Here is a 20,744-nt window from a genome sequence, read left to right as displayed (position 1 = left end):
TCTGCTGCACATTTCCTCACATAAGAATGCATACCATACAACCAAAGGGCAATTCTGCTCTAGCAAAAGGTAACAGCATAGGAGTTTTGAATACAAATCAGAAATTTCTGGTTATACGCCTAAGTCAGTTGCATGCTAAAAGTGCCATGTTACGTGTTTCTCACTTATGCTGCAATGAAACAAGCAGCAGTGGAATATACAGTAAATAACCACTACAAGCACTGCATTATTTATTTTGCTTATATGTTAGGCAAGAGCAGAAGACACAACTGTCCCTTCTTAGGAGGGATGCAAGAATAACCCAGGAGTAATATCCAGTTAAGTATCCTGCTCAAAAAGTCAGTTTCCAAAGGAAAGGTGAACACAAATCAGATCCAAGACTGCAAAAGAAGTTCTTAGCAGCTCATAGCCTTAACCATGAAATAAAGTGCTGGGCAGCGACAAGAGTGGCATGTAAAATCCAGAAGACGTGACTGGCATTATATATGCAAATTTTACTATGCATGTGAATTAATGTAACACGCAGTTCATTCAGATGTTTTTTTTTCATTTTGTTTTTCTGCTATTAAACCTTCAAACTGTACTCATTAAGCACACAGCAGGTGCTTTACACAATCTCCATTGTCAACAAACTTGAAAGGAATAATTAACATTTTCAAAAGTTGAAAGTCATACATACTAGTCAGAAGCTAACACAGATTAGTCAATGCAATTTCATACAACTTAAATCTGACAGATATATCAAGGAGCAACATAAAGTCAAAAGGTTCATTGGTAAGTACTAGTCAAGTTGCCCTTGTGGGCCATTTAAATCCTAGCCAATTTCCCCCTTGGTGCTTGAATTAACCTATCTGGTTTGGTGTTAGATTGGTCTTACTAATATCATGGTCTACAATTATACTTTATCCCTATTGAGAATAAATGGGATCATACCATAGATAACTTTAGGGGAGATGTGCGACAAAGCATTTAGGAACTGCCTCTGTCCATTAACAGGTAGTCCTGGAGAAATTTTTTTTACCATCCACAGATTTAAGTTGTGCTTGAATATGGAAAGGGATTAGCTTTGTTTGTATGGATGAGGATTCTGTTCCAGAGCAGCGATATCCCTTGTGAGATATGCCTGTCCCTCCAAACCACTCTGTTCATGTTGCAGCACAGATTTAGATCCCTAGACCAAGGATTTCTAGTGCTATTTGACTTGCTGATGTACAATAGGACCATCAGTAATGGGTGAGAGGATACCTTGTATGCCAGCTACAGGACACTTATTACCAGTCTGTACAATAGTATAGTGACATGGCCTTGTGTTGGTTCATGTAGGACACGTTCTTTAAAGGACTTTTATCCTTTCAGTAAGGTATCTTTGTAGGTCTTCTGGTTGTTGCATGTATCTGGACAGATGCATACCAAAGGGAGCATTATACTCAATACAGTCCAATAGGTGCCAAGTAAAAGGGAACAATGACATCCCTAGATCTCAACACAATCCACTCGTTAAGAAGCAGTCTAATATAGAAGGCCTTTCTTACCATAAAGGACACATGTTGGTCGAAAATTAGGTCACTGTCCACATAAGTTTCCAAATCTTGAACATGTGTGTCATCTCTTAGTGGTATATTATGAAAGTGGCAGTTACCCAGTGTAGATGATTTTGCAAAGAGTATGATATGTATTTTCTGGCATATGATTTTAGTTCATGATTTTGGCACCAGTTATTTATTTAGGAAAAACCTTCCTACGGGGTAGCCAAATCAACTGAGGAATAATTGACTACTCCTAGTTTGTGGTTATCTGCAAACTTAGCCAGAGCCCTTTGGTATTGGCTTTTACTTCAGAAAAGTAAATGCCAAACAGGAGAGGTTCAAGTACGGACCCATGGGGGACTCCAGTGGTGACTGGTCTCTGTATGGAGGTAGCTTTCTCTACTTTGATTTCCTGCATCCTATCTGTGAGACAGCTGGCAATCCAGCAGGTGACAAAGGAGATTATTCCCAGTTTACTTTTATTATGCCTGAGTGGGGGAGTGTCAAAAGCTTTGGCTAGGTCAAGGTAGGCTATGTGTACCATTTTAACTTAATCCACTGCTTTTGTGACTTTTGAAAAAAAGAAAAGTCCGCTAGATTGAGTAAGCATGACCTGCCCTTGAAAAATCCAAACTTAGATGGGTCCAGTATTTGGAGGTTCTCTACATCCTTACTGATTAGTTCCATTAGTCTTCCATGGCTTTGCATATGAGGCAGGTCAGACTTATTGGTCTGTAATGTACATAATTGTTAGATATGGTTAAATAATAAATGGCACAGTCTGTAAACAGCTACAAAGTCTGCAGAGAAACTTTTCCATTTTGTAAACATTTATAAAAATGCAGAAAATGAAGCACAAGGGCAGAGAAACAACACAAATATCTGCAAACATATAGGAGAATGGCAGGGAGGGATAAGAAGCAAAGAAAGGAAACTGTTAGGGAAGCTACAGAGGAGGATGTCTAGCACAATATTCCCACCCAGCTATGTTATGTCAGTGAGGGGTGATATCTTGGGCTCAGTAACAGATCATCCATAAATAAAACACTGTTCAAATATAGTCTTTTTGCACAGAAAAGACCTAAGCAATTAGTACAGTAATTCCTGCACAACAATACTTAGTGTTGTTGCTGTGTCTTTCGGCTTTTCCTGGTTAGGGGTCGCCACAGTGTACAAAAATTAAAAAAAAAGTCTTTACTATAATCATCATTTCAAAGTTATACTTCTAGTCTGGAAGAAAAGAGATTTGAAAAAAAATGAAAGGACTGTGCATTTAGTCAGTATTGTACAATACTGTGCTCTCAGTCATTCCTTTGATAACCTCAGTCAGATTTTACAAACCATAAAGGGAAATATTCCTAAAGCAGTCATTCTGGTTGTTATCTTGACTAGTCTGTCCACCACAAATACAGAGAATCACAGATTACAAGCAGCTAAAATGTACATTAATTCAGATAATGATGCACCTTCATTACTGACCTGTTAGCCAGAACTAAACCAAATGAAGGGAACAGATGCAGGGGTAAATATTTCCTTTAAGTACTCCCTTTCTGCTTTTCCTATAGCAGAAACTTTCAACCCTCCCTAACTAGTGAGGAGTAAAGGAGAATACAGCTGTGTCAATGTCTCTTTATAAATCCCAACAACAGCTAGTACCAATGAGGGTGGGCTAATCTCTTAACGTCAGTCAACAAAGTCTAGACCATCACCCTAATTCAGCTAGTTGTCTTAGTTTGTAGTGGTAAAGCTTAAAACTCCAGCCACTGGCATTCTTGATCAGGACTGACCCAGAGTCAAATATACTTGATATTACACCTTACTACACCTTATTAGCCTTACTAGCTAATCATTACTTAACTGTTCAGTTAAATTCACTATCCAAACTATCCAATCTAATTGCGAAGTAACCCAGCAACATTTCACACCCCACCTCATACAGCATAAAAATTAGTAGATGAAAAGAAAAAGGTTCTTAAATAACTAGAAGAAATAGCATACTTCATGAAGGTAGTGTGTGAGTGCACCCGTGTCAAGCAGCAAGCAATATCTTGAGAACAGACCGTCTTCCATTACGTATTGCATGCAAACAAAACACTATAAATACCTTACAGTCTTAATAGGCAGTGCAGTCAAAATACTGAGCAATATCTAAGCCGACCTACGTCTGTGCTCCCCAGTAGGACGCCATACTCTCTTCTAATTAACAAAAGGTCAAGCACACTACCTTGTGGGTCCACCTTCCATGTAAGCAGACAGTTAAAGAATGTTACAGTTGTTCTGGAAAGATGAACACGTCATCTCTTTGTCCTAATGAAATCAGCAACCATTTGGAGGAGTTCAGCTCTTTATTTTTGGCTATGCAGGCTTCTTCATTTCGCATTCAGTTGTTTTGATCATTGCTTCTACTATGTGGATGCATCGGTCATTTTAGGAAAGAGCAGTCCAGCAGGTTTAAACACTGGAATTTCCCACAACTCTTTTCCAATCTACTGACTTAAAGGAAGTTGTAGGCATTGAGAAATATTCTGCTTTGGTCTTTGCTGGTTGTTGTCTTCTTTAAAACTGCACGATAAATATCTTTTTCCCAGTGAGTCAAACTAGGTCCTTAGCTTCCACAGGTACTTCAAAGCAGTGTGGTTGATCTTCTAGTTAAATACAAAGAAAATCCAGGAAATTAAATTGACGTTTTAATGCCAACTCTCTCAGATGCCTGACTGCTGGAACAAAGATTTTTCTTTTAAGAAACAGTCCCTTACTATCATTTAAAGCTATTCAAGCAGTGCAGCTCAGCTTACCATTATGGGAGGTGGTCCCAGTCTTTGGGGTTTTACTGATGATACACCCTTGCTGAGAGCTTGAAAATAAAATGCATTGGAATGTTATTCCCAACTTCGGAAGTGACAGCACAGAACTGTCCATTTACTAATGGGCAGTCAGTTTGGAGCAGTTGTACCATATCATGACTAAATAAATCTTGTGTAGCTCAGAGCCTTCCCTCCCTACAGGAAGTCCCAGCATTCTAAGTTATTTTGATGAGCTACTGTCAGTGTTGTTAATTTCAGTGCCAAATATTCAAGATCTTCACTGGTAATCACAGGTGTAGCTAACTATTTTTTGGTGTCCAGTGCCCCCTTCCAAATTGAGGGGAAAAAAAGCTATTTTCTCCAATTGCTTGCTACAAATGCAGGAATCAGCTGGTATTGTTTACGCCACACATGAAGTGTCACAGCATTTCAGTTATGTCTGTAAATGCAATAGCAGCATTTATATCTAAATGCTGGTATGCACTAAAGACTGATTAGAATCTGCCAACTGTGCCCTCTAACACCGTGTGCCTGAATGGGCTGCCTCCTTTGATCCACATTAGCTACACCTCTGCTGGTAATGACAGTTCAAGCACAAACAGATGAAGGACAGAAGTCTGTCACTTTCACAGAAGGCTTCATTGTCAATTCAATTCTATACAATTAGAAAAATTATAACACTAGTGTTCCTAGGACACATGGCGCCACCAGATGTTTAAATTGCCAGAGGTACATCACCTTGCATACTCACTGAGGTGTGGTCATTGAACCTGAATCATTATGTACCACATCAGCATTAAGGAAGCAAGACAATTTGCAACCCTTGTCAGTTTTGTTTTTATTATTTTTTTCTAGTTTGGAATAAAAGACAACACACACACACACACACACACACTAGCCAACTATACAACTGAAATAATAAATAAAACTTAAAACTCATACTAATTAACTGAGAATAAAATAACCATGCTAAGTAATTTTCTGATTATTTAAAACAGAATGCAAGTTCTTCAAGTCCAGGCTGATGTCAGTGTTGGTCCATGAAAATTTAATATAAAACATCTCCATGATGTTTGTCTGTGATCTTTTTCGTAAACTTTGAAGAGGGTTTGTACACATTTAAATGTTTGACTACATAGGAAGAAAATAATATCTTGCAGATTAGCCCACCGAGTTATTATACATACAATATCATAAATAACACATACCTTTGCATACAAACTTCAACCAAAAATCTAAGGTGAACTGCTATGAGAATAAATCATAAGCTATAACATGACAATACTTTACTCATTGTGGACACTGCAAATACATGCAGAATGCTCATATTCCGAGTAACTGCATGCTGAAAACAGATGATGGAAACTTTTTTTTTTGCAGGTGTTAAATATTCATTAAAGTATATCATAAATTAAACTCTATATAAAGAGCTTAACTATACTACTCTTTGCAAACTGGATAGTAAATTTATCAAGTTTAGCAAGGTGGAAAATATTAAAAATACCTACTATAGTTGTAATAACAAAAATGTATATTTTTCTCTTTCTTTTTTGTTTTAATAAACACCTCATTCCACCAATTACCAAACATAAATAAATTTTCCCTCTGCATATGAACTTTTGAACTTTTATAACTTCATCTAGTTTCCCTAATCATTTAGGCCACTTTACAACAAATAACCTGGTCTCAGATCCTATGGGGGGGGTCTGAAAATTTAAAATTTTTACTGGTATTTTTTCAATTTAAAGACCCACAAATCTTTTCCATTCCCTTTATCTAAACACTAGTAATCATGCCTGGTCTCCAACATGGTGTAAAATATGGAGAAAATCTATACTAGTAATACAATGCAATTATCTGTTTTTTTGGTTTACAAACATGCTATTTTGGAATAGTTAAGACTCTTTCATGGCACCATTTGAAATGTTAGGACCTGCTCTAATTAGACCCTTTTTATGGACAGTGAATAGATGAGAAAACGGTCCAAGTCCAAGAATTCTATTTCTTGGAATATTCCCTTTTCTCTACGGCATAGTGATCTCGGCACTGTTATGAGTTTGGGGGGGGGGGGGCTTGCACATCAGAGGATGAAGGGGAGCTTATCCCCCACCTCTTGCAAAAAAAAAAAAAAAAAGTTTAAAGTAGATCAATGATTGATAAATGCTCGATATGTGCTCTTCTTCTGCATTTTCCATCTTTTTTAACTTTTTGCTGGCACTAAACATTAGGAGTGCTGAATTTCAATAGGTAGGAAAGCCCATTTTGGCACTTATAAGATTTGTTATTTTATTCGTCCTTAAATTATATCACTGAGCAATGCTCAGAATATGGAATCCTCTGATCTGTATTCTGTACTCGGCTCTTAAAACAAAATACTATTATAAGGCAAAGTTTAGATGACTTTAATGGCCATTATTCTGAACTACACGATAAACTATGATATTTCTCTTTGTAGTGTGACTTCCAAACTTTATGCAGCTGGTAACAATCAACTATTTGAAAGTTGTTGTTGTGTCTTTCGGCTTTTCCCGGTTAGGGGTCGTGCCAGCTCTGACGTACAACCTTCAACGAAGGTACGCCCATTCACGCATGTCTCCACACAGAAGACGCTCTAGCTGAGAATCGAACAGGACAACGTCTTACTGTGAGGCAAGAACGCTACCGCAGCACCACCACCGCAGTGATAACTATTTGAAAGTAAAGACTAAATTAAAATGCATAACACAGCACAAAGTTGTTAATGTATTTAATGTCATTATTCTGCATTTGGTATAATAAATCAGCTAAGGTTCGTCATTATAATAAACGATGAACCATACCCGTCATTTAGTCCATAGTTACCAACAAGCTGTAACCTTCTTTTTACTTACACAAAAATGAGGTGGAGTGCTGATTCTTCCCTGAAATACCACCTTTTTATTTTTGGACAGCAGTCTTATTGATCTGCTTGCCACAATTCTGCTTTGTTCTTTATATTTATCTCCCTTTCTCTATCTGTTAATGCTATACCAGGTGGAATGACAGAATGATTATTTGGAGAGCTCTGGGGTAAACCAGTATTGCTCAAAATGGAAGTGATCAGATTTTTGGGGGGCTATATTCCACTGCTGTGTAATAGCTATGAAAGTCTACTATAGCAAAATTTCTGTTTTCCAGTTTTCAGCCATTTTTGTTTCTCCTTTATTTTTTCTGTTGAGTATGCCTCCTGCTTTGCCTTACTCAGTACTACAACTAGTGTATGCTTAAGAGTCTCAGTAAAGAAAGAACCCAATTTTGGTCTTACTGGTCTGGCCCAGTTACACACTAAGTTTGTGTATGCTACCATTTACACATTTGGTAATATGTAGAATGTATGTGAGCAACCTTGTGAATTGAGTCATTACATTTTCACAGAAAGTTGTACATGATGAAGTTACAAGAACTCTCGTGTTTTGTTGTTCTGCATTATCTGTTTAGTTACTTCTCTGCAGATGCGGTAATGTGTCTTTAGTTTCATGTCAGACTGAGCTGGCATGGCAAAGGAGATAACACAGCTGCATCTCAGTGCTTGGTTCTCAGATCAGGTGCCAATCGGCATATGTTCCCTGCATCTATGTGGACATTTGCAAAGTGATCCATTTATCTCCCATATCCCAAACAAATATCATAGAGGAACTAGTGTTCCAAAACACCCTGTGGGTGTCAGTGCTGTGTGTAAATCCTTGTGTGCTGTATCCCCCTATGTATGCATAAGCTCTCATCTGCCACTACTCTGCCTTGCCACTACTCTGCCTGCCTATTTAGTTTAGACATTTTTCTTAATAGGCTCTCTCCTCCATCTTCCACCATAGGCCCTATTTTGGTGCTGGATGCAAACAGGGTGACTGTTCTAACAGTCCTCAAACTATATCAGAGATGCACAAGCTGAAAAGCAGTGGTTTTCCAGTGGCACTCCTCTAGTTAATGTCCTTCGACAAATACTATTCCCTTCCCCATCAGGCTTTGTCATTTAATACAATTACCTTCCACAGATCTCAGCATTTTTATCCTGATCCTTAGCCCCTGGAACTTACTTTGCAGACTCATGTGAGACACCGAGTCAAAGGCCTTATATTTTTTGCCATATCATGGTGTTCTGTCATTTACTAATGTAGCAAATCCTTCTAAGTGTTTCTTACTGTAGTTTAATTTGCTATATTCCAACATAGCCATGATGTGAACTGCCATACCAATCTGATTACTATTCCCCTTGTTCCCATCATGCAGCTGGTGTCCCCATATCACAACACTGCCTAAAATAATAAGGCATTTTATTTCCTGAAAACAGACATGGTGACAGTACCATATGTCACTGTCATCTTAGAGTACTTACAGATGCTGTTTGTTTTACTGAATTACTCTCTTCTGTGCTACATGGAAGCTGTTTAATGCCTTTCATAAAGAATTCCCCTTACAAAGTAAGTACATTACGGGGTTTTGCCAAATAGTTGATTGTCAAAGACAAATATGCCCAGCCACGCCTTTTTTTTTTTAATACATCTGAACTTGGGTACTACAAGTCTGTATTTGTCTTGTTACTCCTCCTGCTGTGTATTTCGATGCTGAGCAGTTTGGGTTTTGCACTAAAGCTGTAGAGTTATGCCAAAACAAGATGGGCCTTTGGCATTTTCCAGCTCTCTATGTTGCAACACTGTATCTTTCACTCTGAATATCTTTCCAGAGGGCACCGGCATTCAAAGCATATACAGTGCATCAATCCTGTGTTCCAAAGTGTTGAACACCACAGTTCTGCTGTGTTGGCACTTTGAAGAAGATTATCCTCGGATAGCTTGATAAATTCTTCCTTGTGTATCAGCTGCTACCTGTACTTCCAGTTTATATCAGGTTTGAACATCCTGCTGTCTTCTTGAATCTGCAAGTTGGCTTCTACTCTGCTTTTTGTAGTATTTAGTTCAGGCTTGGTTGATATGTAGTACTTGGCAGAACTTTGAGACTTTTCTGTGCACTTGGATTAATTTGAAGTTGTTACTTCAAGGAGCTGGTAAGATAGGTCAAAAGCTACTTGCACTATTTCAGACTGTAATTAATTTTATAGTTTCATGAATACAATCAACACCTCGCTGACCAAAACTGAATGCACACCAATACCCCCACACAGTACTACAGCACTACTCATCTTTGTTCTTCACAAAAGCATCTTTCCAAAAATAGTCTTGAAAAATGAAACTGCTCTGGGCTGTGGCTAAGACCCTTCTGTAAATTAGCAATGCCTTGGGAGAACAAACTGGTTAATAAATACAAAGGTGACATGGAAATGAATAAAATAAGCAATAATGATGGGTCTGGGTCTCTGGCCACTCAAATACATCTAGGTAGATGATGACAGACATACAGACATGCACAGGAAATAAAAAAAACAACATTAAGTTTACTACAGTATTGGCAATAGTGGATAGTATCTACTAGGCCACCTCCATGAAGTTCTGCTACAACCCCTCCAAAGACCTGAATTACAGAAGGCAGAGAGCACTTCTAATTTACATTTTGGCTAACCTCAGAGCATCACCTCTAACCTACAATTTTCCTTTCCATGGTTGTATATTCGCCCATCTCTACCACCCTCTCTCAAAAAGGCAGAAGTAAAGAATTTACTTTGGATCCCTGCTTGCTCCCTTTCATTCTGTGTGAGGCAGTAACAGAAGAGACTGCTTAACATCCATTCCCCATTTTCTCCCCATCTCTTCTATATACCAAGAAAAACTTTCACTTCTGTCCCTTACCCCAGTGCCAATTTCCCTTCCACAGAGGCCTTAGCTCTGCTGATTTTCTTTTTTGTCCTTTTCATGTTCCAGCGTACCGTTCTGTAGCATCACATCAATCTCGTATACAGTCTCTTTTCTTTCATTTACCAAACTCCCCTCTTTGCCCAAATGGTTTTCCTCCTTTTCTTCTTTCTTTTTCTCCTTAAACTATTTCTACTGATACTCTCATAGTACTCCTAACCCTTTTCCATTTTGTCGTTTACCGGTTATCCAAGTCTAATGCCACCTTCCTTCCCAAATGAAATATTGATAGGAGTATAAGAAAACAGTTGGGGATGCTTCCCGGCAGACACTGTCCTGTTAAGGTATAGTTTGAGTGGTCTATGAATATGTACGCACTGCTACAAATATTCACCTGTGCTTGAACAGCTAAGCAAAAACAAACAGGTTAACGGACTGATTAAGGCTGCTCTCCACTGCCACCTTAAGCATAAAGGAAGGATTAGTTCTTGTGTATACTCTGCCTTTGAGGATTCATGGATCAAGTCATCAGCTCTGAAATCCATCCAACTACAGTAATAGCAAATAAAAAAAAAAAAGCTTTCCAAGACAAATTTAAAGCAGCCACTACAATTGGCTCTAAGTAGGAGTGAGTTTTTGGAGTACCCTTTCTAGGTGAGACAAATATGAGAATAAGAAAACAGAGAAAAAGTGTAAAAAAAAAAAAAAAAAAAAAAAAATTGGGCCCATTTCTGGACCGCAACATATCTGGGGCATCATCTTGAGGGAGGAATAAGGGAAAAGAAGATGATACCCCATCCACTAAGATACTGGCTTCCCCCTGGAATGTGGCTGGCAATAAGATGATGACTAATGGCAAAGGCCTACTCCCAATGCTCACAGCCTCCCAGCAGAGAGGGTGGTAAAGTGTTCTCCTTGGCTTGATAAAGTTTTATATCACGGGCATATTGTTGGTGTTTGATGGCAATTCCATAGTGAAGAAGGGAATCCTTAAAGGCTTCTAGTATGAGGAGGATGGCCCTCACCTGCAGAATATTTATACATACATACATTGTTTTTTGTCCCCCCCCCCAACTTTCACCATCTGACCACAGGTTACTTGCAGGACCTTACCTTGTCTACAGGGTCAACTGACTTGCCTTAGTCTCCTTGGGATAATGCAGACCCATGTCTAAGGTCAAGTGAGGAGACTGAGGAACCTGGGGCAGTGTCAGACAGGAAGTTTTTTTGACCAATTTTCCACCCCTTGTTTGATCTCATCCTGTGCCCTGGGGATGAATGCAATTGTCTCTGTGGCATGTCTGACATGCCTCCTCCTGCACCTTAGCCTGAGCTCTGCACCCCCCCACCGTACAATATCCCTCACAAGTCCCTGACCTCCACCACGTATTAAATATGATGGTGTATCAGACTGCCATGCCCCCCATGATCATAACACCCATACTCCCTGTATACCTGCATAAGGCACTTGAGCCACTGACTGAACCCAGGTTGCCTGGGCCACAGTCAGGGCTTTAGCCCACTATCCTATCAGCACAGCATTTTCAGAATATTTCTGTGTAGGTTGGCCTCCTTCTGTGACCACATACCTTGGATTGCCTGCGCTTGAAAATGCCCCCCCCACACACACACACACACACTCTAACACCAGATCCCAGTAATCAAAACAATTAAAGTCTTTCACACTGGAGCACATCCAGTTTCGGACAGTTAGGAATAGAATAACTGTATTGCCATCATGTGAAATGACTCTTAGAACACATCGACTATCTAAGTCTAGAATGTGTCTGAGGTCATATCTTTTCTTTGGCTTCAAAAGAACACAAAGTAGAAGTGTAGCCCCTGCTGACCTGATGTGACCTACAGGACAGCTGGTTTACAAATGATTCTTAGTGCCTACTTTCATGACATAGATGTTTGACAGGTTGGGAAGTTTAGTACAGGAAGAGGCTGCAGTCTAGCATGGAACAAAAAGGGATTATGTTACTTCTGGATATGAAAGTTCTCACTAACTCATCCCAAGTGATGGCCACCCATGGTCAGAAGTGGAGAGACAGACTATTCTTGACTGCCTCCAGGGAACAGTTAGGCAAAGTATCAGGGAGCAAACTGTGGGCTCCTTGTTGTAGAAATGAAGTATTTGAGTTGTTGGCAGTTAAAGTGGATGTACAAGACTGAAGTACTTCTTGAAAAAAGTAGGAGGAATCTCACCAATGCCCTGGCCAAATTTCACCCTAGCCAAAAAATACCACATTAAAAATAAACAAACATGCCTATTAGGATTACAAAAAAACATAAATAAATAAATAAAAAGTAAAAAAAATAAAGTGTCCCCTGGTTGTTTTGCCGATTTTGGTTACTTTTGGATTGGCATTTAGTCTGTAAGCCGCTATGATCTTTATTCACAGATGTAGCCAAGGTAGAGGGAAAGGGGTGGATCAGTCTGTAGTACAGTTTGGGAATTTAGAAATGGAAACTATTACTGCAATTGCAGTCAGGACTGAAGGGCTTAAGGTACAAGTTATGATAAGTCACTTGCCACAAATATATTGAGCAGTTTGCTATAGTTGGTGATGGAAAAGAGGCATTTCTTCTTTTGGCCCTCAAGTAAGTGAGGACTTTTTTTGTGCCCCTCAACTTAAAATTGAGGAAGGAGCCAGATCAGGAAATGGCACAAGACACCAGAAGAGCTGGCTGCAGCTCTTCCTTTATGACCCCTTCCAAGACCTCGATTTTTAAACTGCTACTGGCCACATTAGAACCACAGCTGATGTAGATTTATCTGTGTTTATGAGGACCTATGTTCAAGAGCTTCAAACTTCACCCCAAAAGACCCAAGGGTTTTGTCCTTTTTTTTCTTATTTCTAAAGCTTGGCTTTTACTGTTGTCCAAACAGCAATGTTACACTGAAAGATACAATCATAAAGTTGGCCTTCAGAGGCTCCAAAACTTTGCCAGACAGAGCCAAACATGGTGCCATACACTAAAACAAGTATCTGCTGCATTCTCAAAACCGTCCTCAGTACTGTATGCCAGGCAGTCGGTCAGGTTAGAAACAAACACCAAGGTTAACATTTGAGATTTTAATTTAATTGTAACGTGTCCCTCTGACTACCCATTTAGAGCCAAGTGGCTCCATGCAGCAAGTCACCTTGAGGGCTGTAAAGTATGTGCCCCACATTTTGAGATTCCAGAGAGGAGGAAGATTCATAAAAGTACATCCCTAGCCTATCCACTGCACAAGATTTCCCATTTAGTGAACAGACAGTCAGGCTCTGAGAAGTGTGAGCCTTACCTTAAGGCAGCAGCAGCAAAACCAGAAGCAGCCAAGGCAGTCCACTTCAAGAGATTGTGCAGACAAATCCAGTCCTTCTGGGAATATTCTGGTCTATGTGAGACTGATGGCCAGCACTATAAGGTGTTCGTCAAGCAACAATTTATTTGAAACCATTCATATCATCACTAGGGGTAATAAAAAGCCCCTATAAATGAACAGAATGCATAAAAACAAGCAGCAAAACTGGTTTCGGCTATCCTAGCCTTCCGTAGTGCAAAGAAGTCTCACAGAGGACTCAAAACACCACTTCCTCTCAAGTATGGCAAGTGCAACGGCCCAAATCTGCTGAGACAATCTACATCAGGATTTTTCTAAGCAGTTTGTGCGACTAGCCAAACCACTCTAACAAGCTGCTTAAACAACCAGAAAGACTCAGGAGACTAGAAGACTTCTTGCAAGATGCATTCAGGTAAGGAAGGGATTTCTGGAGGTCTATCCCACTTTGACTATAATCATTAATAAAATGTCCTCAAATCTGTGATCTGGTGAGACTGGAGAGGAACTTTTCCTTTAAGATTAAAAGGAAAGTAAGAATTTAAGGAGGAGAAAGATAAAACTTGGCTAGATGAAGCCTCTGCAGCCGTTTAAGACCCTCCAATTTCTGTGTCTTCTACAGAAGGTGGATGGATGGCCAACAATGCAGTAAGCTGTGGTCTTATGGTTAAGACCAGGACAAACACCACAGTCAAGGGTGGCATATGCAATGAGGCCTGCATTATTGGAACAGGGAATGAAACAGTCTCCATAACATGTACCCCCTGAAAATGAACCCATGTGGGGCTTAAGCTTGAGTTGACCATGAACCTAGAGCGATCAATACACAAGCTAGCATAGAGGTCAGTTCTGGCACTGAAGATGCTAATACCCAAGAGGTCAACCTTCAGTTGAAACAGCTGGGCCAGTGGGCATCAGAACCACCTTGAAGGTTGCTTTCTTGTCCGTGTCAAAGGCAGCCCTAATGCACAAATCACAATGTTTGGTAATCCTAGTGCTGATATCGCATGTAACAGAGGCATGATCAAAGTTGTGAGCTGTGGCTCCAAGTCTTGGTGGACCCAAAAGGATGGATTTATTTCTTATTTATATTTGTTTATCAGGCTAGTGTACTGATCAATATTGACCAATTTCAGGTCCAGCCCAGGGGAAATGCACAACAGTATAGAAATGTAAGCAATAACAGAAAAGTTCAAACTAGTTACAGAGAAAAAAGTGTACATACATTCCAGTGAACAAGCAGAGTGCAGTGAACAATTAAGCAGAGTATAACGTAGAATATATACATTAGTTTCTAAACTATGTCAACCTTCAGAGAATATTGAGTGAGAAGAGACTCAGAAAGGAGATAGGTTAGGTGATATATCCAGTGCTAAAGGAACCTTTGGCTTGGATGAAATGCTTTCTGAGTTGCATTTTGAATTTGAAATAACTGTTGATATCCTTAACATTGATGGGGAGAGCTTGCCAAAGAATAAGTACCCGATAGGAAAAAGCACATGCAATGCTGAGGAGATTGATTCTTGGGGGTAAGGAAAATTGTTTTTTCTTGTGAGTACTGTCTCAAGTTGTATAAAGAGATTTTTTTAAGAAGTTTAGCGGCAAGGGGAGTAACTTTGTGCAGATGGAGTAGTTTGTAGCGCTGGTATCCTAGAAGGAGGTTAGATCTTTGTTTTATGTGGAGCCATTTGGCTTTTTCTGGGTGATTCAGTGATGCTCACAGAGAGTGTTTGCAATGAATCGGCAAATGACATTAAGATATTAATCTGGAGCACAGCAATGTTTTTCATGGAAGCAGAAGCAAAAATTGTGAGCCCTTATTCAAGTTAAGAAAGAATCCACTGACGTCAACACTGAGAAAGTCAAGTTGATTAGACGTCTCATGGTTACTGCCACTTGGGAAGATCCAATATTGAGAATCTATGGCACAAAGAATTACAGACTGGGCAAAGATGGCATTCATCTCATTCTGATGTTAGTGTGGGGAGGAGACCTGGGGCCTATTGTGATGTAATTTCATGAAGCCCTGTCACATATTGCTGTAATCAAAATCCAAAAACAAGGACATATGGGACCCATGTGATCGGGCACCATGGGGCTGAGGAAAACATGGCTTGGGCTTAGATGCTATCAAGCAGAAAAGGAGCAAGGAAGTAGGAGCTCGTCCGACAAAAACTAGCCTTCAAGGGAAGGGGGAAGAAACTTCAGTACCGGATGTTTTATTTTTTTTTGCAACAGGACCAGAGAAAGAAGCCTCCTCTGTGGGAAAAGGCTTTCATTTAATATCAGCAGACTTAAAAGGATTATGGGTTTACAGAGAAATACCACAGGAAAGCTGCATAGCTGGAACAGATTCATGATATTTTGTTCAGTGGAAAAAGCAGTGCAAAAGATTGCTGAAAGCTACTTGCAGAGAACATGACTAAGTTTTTTTTCCTGGGGACAAGCCACCCTGCACCCTCCATGTGGGCGGGGAACCCCACCTCCCAATTTATAATCAACTCCATGGTCACACAACAATGACCAAAGGGCAACTCTACCTGTTCAATGATAGTGACTTTCAGCAATATAGACATCACACTGCTGTCAACTGGACAAACGGCATTCAGCACAAACACGTTCTCATTGGAACTGTGCCTAAAAGGGAGTAGCAGTCTTGCATTTCAACAACTCCAACCTATTATTCATGTCTAACCACAGCTGTTTTAAAACTTCCACAAACATTACAGTTTTTGTTAACACTTCCATGTTTTTATCTTTAAGGGGAACTTTACCTACACACTAAATTCTCCAGCTCTTTACTGTCTTATCTTTTGTATATGACAAACAGGGAGACTAGCAAACAAAAACAAACAATCTGCAGCATGACCAACAAAACAGGTAAATGCTGAACAGCAAAACTGATAAAACAGCACCATAAAAGTTCTAGAAGAAATGGAAACAGTTGAATATTTAACCAGATACTAAAGAACCCTAACAGCTTTTCAAGTACCTGCAGGAAACAATACATTTGACCCGTTTATCCTTTGTTGATTGGATAAACTCTGAAGATGCAAAAAAACAAAATGCACTGAAATAGCACCTTAAGCAAATATTAGTTAGAGGAAAAGATACCAGGCCATGATGGAGAGGAAACACTTGTTGAGAATTACATATTTACACACACACACACACACACACACACACACACACACACACATGTCCACGTAACAGCATGTGTGTCTGTGCGCCTGTTGTAGTCAGGTGACTTTCAGCATAATCCTATGAGGTCAGCTATACAAAATAACATACTGCATAAACTACAAACTCTAAAATAAAACAATAACCTGCTAAACAATTTAGAAATGTTTTTTCAATAAACAAGTTAAACATTTTATTTTAAGATTTACAGTTGGGTAAAAGTAAATTTACTAAATCTTTGTGCACTTAGTGATCACTGTTGTATAATAAAAATTAAGTTCTGACAGATATCACGACTGTGCATCTTCTATGACTTATGGTCATTATGAAGCTGAACGTGAATGCAGTAAAAATGCACTGCCCTCTGTCTCGTCCTTCAAGGTATTCCCTCCTGAGTGAAAGAGTAAGGGCTCCTATTTTCTCATTTTATGCCCGCCACTGCAGTTGTTTCAGTTGTTTCACAGGTTTATTGACAAGCTGTTGGGTTGATGGACAAAGACATGGCAACACTATATTCATGTCCAATAGAAAAATACACTTTAAACTACATTTCCTGGTTAGCAGAAGTACTCGACGCACTTTATTATTAAGAGCATGAAAAAAAAACATGGTAGAGAGCACAGACAGACAAAATAGAAATTAATGTACTGTCATACAGCAACAACAATACACCCCCACAGAAACACACAAGCAAAACACAGTAGCGCAAAGAATCACAAATGAAACACTTATGGACAACTGCAACTGTCATAACTGAAACAAAATTATTTCAAACTTGAAACGGAGTAAACATCTCAGGAAAAAATAAATCGCAATACTAGTCATAACTCAGATTATTTATAGGGTGATGTCATGTATATTAGAGCTTCTTCAGAAACCTGCAGTATTCAAAACAAGCACCATATCACTGGCAGCAGAAATCACCCTGTAGTAACTTGTTATATATAAAGTAGAATGATTTTCACAAAAGAAGCAAATGAGAGATACTACCAAGACACAAACAATAATGCAAAGACTGCAGTACGCCTCATATATAAAGTCAATCAATGCAATTACATAAAACAGATCTGTTAGGGAATATTACCTAAGACTGAGTCACATTATCACATCCAGAGCCAGTGTACAAAGATTGCTATAGAAGACAGAACAAAAATGCTGTTGGCTGCTATAGTAGCATAAGTCAACATGCAGTGTCTGAAACCTGTTTGCCACAGACCATTATAAATGATTACGAAGATGAGAGAGAGAGAGATTAGCAAGAAGAAAGCTGTCATATCCAGGGCAAGGATACATACCGTACTTTAACAGTGGTTTTCAAAACAAATCTCAGAAAGCAGAAACTGCCAAGTCTTGGGTATAGGCGAATAGCCTAGCTATTAGTGCAAATACCTAAAAGCAGTAGTCCGAGAACAACATGCTTAAGTTGAACAAAGACAATGCAACACATATGGCGTTAAGACTGACGACTTGACTGAAGCAGTACGGAGAGACAGTCTGAGATTAGTTCATTACGTATCCAGTAAAAATCCAACATACATTAAGAGTCTACCATGGAACAAAATAATAATTTTCAGCATTTGACAGGGCTGAATTCAGTAAGAAAAACAGAGAAACCTAGAATATGCATGCAGTTCTGAGATTTCAGAAGGGGATTCTGGGATGCTCCTAAGTTTACACTTTATGAAAACAAGCACACCTGAACTGGCACATGTACAGTGTGTATATGTGATTTTTTTTTCTATTTTTAAACAGATTGTTGTAGAAAAAAATAAGGAAAAGGTTTCCATTAATTCTTACGTGTCAGCTAGTACAACGGTCCTGGACCCATTCAGCATGTTCACAATGCAGCATGCACAGGGTGTGACTCCCTTGCTTTGCCAAACCACATTGCAGGACTCAATTCCCCGGCTCTCAAAGTCATCAATGATGAAACTATTAGAACAGGTAGTGAGAAAGAGGAAGAGAAATACCAAGCATACGTTTAGACATTTTTAATCCAAGAAAGCCAAGCAGTTATCAGTGCAGTCCATGAGAATCTTACCAGTATGCTCTCAGCCAACATGGTGCAGTATTCTATAACATTAAGCGTTAGAATGTTCAGTAACATATGACATGGATTAGATACAACTATGTCGCCAAAGACAACTTCCCTCCCTCTTGCTCCTGGTCTGAGCAGACGTCAAACTTTCTCAGAGCTACTTTAATAGTTCACCAAGACTTGTAGCTAGGCTAAAATGTTCAATTACTTGGTTATAGAGACTTTCCTAGATTTGATGGCAGACATTATCTCACCACTTCAGTATTCTGTCATACAATAGGCCTGAAGCAAATTTTGAGATTTAATTTTTATTTATGTAACTCAGGAACAGAAAATACTAGAATCAAAACTGTTACACTGAGGAAGTAATAATGCTTAACTCATCTCTTCCGTACTAGCAATGACGGTTTCAAAATGAGCACAAGCCATGGATTGTGGGGAGGATAGCATACTAACAACAGGCAGCAGGTAGCTAGTAGGCAGAAGCAGACTCGACTGCCAGTTGCTGGGATTCAGTAATAGCATTGCACAAGCAAAGTACTGGCCACAGTGAACAAAAGGGTGCCTGAGCTACTGATGTACAAAACAAGCCCGTGATATAGGAAGAAAATACATGCAGTGTATCAGGCAAAATACAAAAAAAAATAAACACGCTTAACCAGAAAATAAATCCTTTATTACATGTAAGCACACTCATTCTATCAAAGTAACACAATAACTTCATCACACAATAGTAATTTTTTTCCTTCATTGAATAAGACAGTTAATCAATCTTGGTATACATTTAAATAGTGTAGTAGCTTTAACTTAAAACGTTAAATTAATACAGTTACTCAATCCTGGGGATTAGAAGGCATTAAATCTAAACTGCCAAACTATCTCATCCCTGTCTAGCACTGCTTCCAGAGCCCCACGTCTAAATTTGTCCCGACCTCTTCTAAACCAAAGAATAACAATCTTTTGAAGCTTTTGCATTGTATACTATGCCTTCCCAAAGCATTTTTATTGTCACATGTTTAGCTGTCCTATCTTTCAGTCTCCTACTAGTTCTACTGATTTATATGATATGTTAATAGCTTTGCAGATGTACATTAAATTCACTCTGACAATTCTCCCTGTATACAGATTTTAACCATGGGGGCTGTTTTAAATAAAATCTACACTGCTTGCATCTGATGTCGGAATATGCCCTAACAGGTCTATTTGTAGCAGCTCTAACAAAGGAGGGGGGGGCTTGCTCACTCTCCAAATACTCTTGAAGTGTTTCTCTTTTTTTGTCCAGAAACATAGGAATTTCTCCTATGCATCCACTAAAGGCTTCTTGCCTCCATAAAACATTCCAGTGATTTCTACTAATATTTTGTTACTCCCCTGAATATCACTAGTATAGGTAGCAGGGAACATAATCTTTTCTGTTAACTTTCAGATTCCCCTATTCTAAGACCAGCCTTAGTCTCAAAAGCATGCTGGTCTAATCCATTATCAGATAAGCTCAAAAATTCTTGTTCAATCACTTCATCAGGATAAACTCTTCCTTAAAAAAGCAAAGATTTCTTGACATTTTTCTAAAAAAAAAAAAAAGAAAAAGAAAATGATCTTTAGTTGTTAGTCTAGAGGCCCTCATTCTGGCATTTTACAGTACCTTCTTAGTATGTATTCAAAACCAAGTAACAAAAGAGCATCTGATGAAGATGCACCTGTGGGGATAAAGAAAGTACAGTTGTGTACACTTACCATAAATGTAGATGTTAGAGTGTTTTCACTGTTGTAGTCATCACATTTGGGTTATCTGCCTGCAGGTAGCCCTCAGCCGGCCTGAATACGACTGTCTTGGGATTTCTGCATTGGATACTGTCACTTCCTTCCATGACGTCAGGTCGTCAGGGGTATAAAACATGCAGCCGATGCCATTACATCAGTTTTTCTTGCCCCAGATGTCAGGTGCCCCCAAAATAGGAAGCATTTACATGATATTTAACACCCCCAGCAAAAAACAAATACCAATGATATAAGATATACCAAACAAAAAAGATAGGTAGAAGTAAAGAGAATTCAGGGGGCTGGAGGGAGGGTAACCATGACTGCAACAGTGAATACACTCGA

At 39.2% G+C, this 20,744-nt stretch overlaps 1 protein-coding gene across 2 annotated transcripts in view; it reads right to left on the bottom strand.

The window, feature by feature from the left end:
- The window catches only part of KHK (ketohexokinase), a 678,771-nt gene that overhangs the window by 392,182 nt on the left and 265,845 nt on the right, over positions 1-20,744 (bottom strand). Inside the window, exon 3 of one of the 2 annotated variants that reach the window (XM_044062353.1) lies at positions 18,401-18,535. The exons of the other annotated variant lie outside the window; for it this stretch is intronic. Within the exon in view, the coding sequence (XP_043918288.1) occupies positions 18,401-18,535 (135 nt within the window). The remainder of the gene's footprint in view (positions 1-18,400; positions 18,536-20,744) is intronic. 2 annotated transcript variants of the gene reach the window in all.

This window comes from Protopterus annectens, chromosome 2.part1, assembly GCF_019279795.1.
Source record: "Protopterus annectens isolate FY-2018-M chromosome 2.part1, PAN1.0, whole genome shotgun sequence".
Classification (NCBI taxonomy): Eukaryota; Metazoa; Chordata; order Ceratodontiformes; family Protopteridae; genus Protopterus; species Protopterus annectens.
The sequence above is the reverse complement of the archived record's forward strand: the minus strand, read 5'-3'. Positions and strand labels throughout refer to the sequence as shown.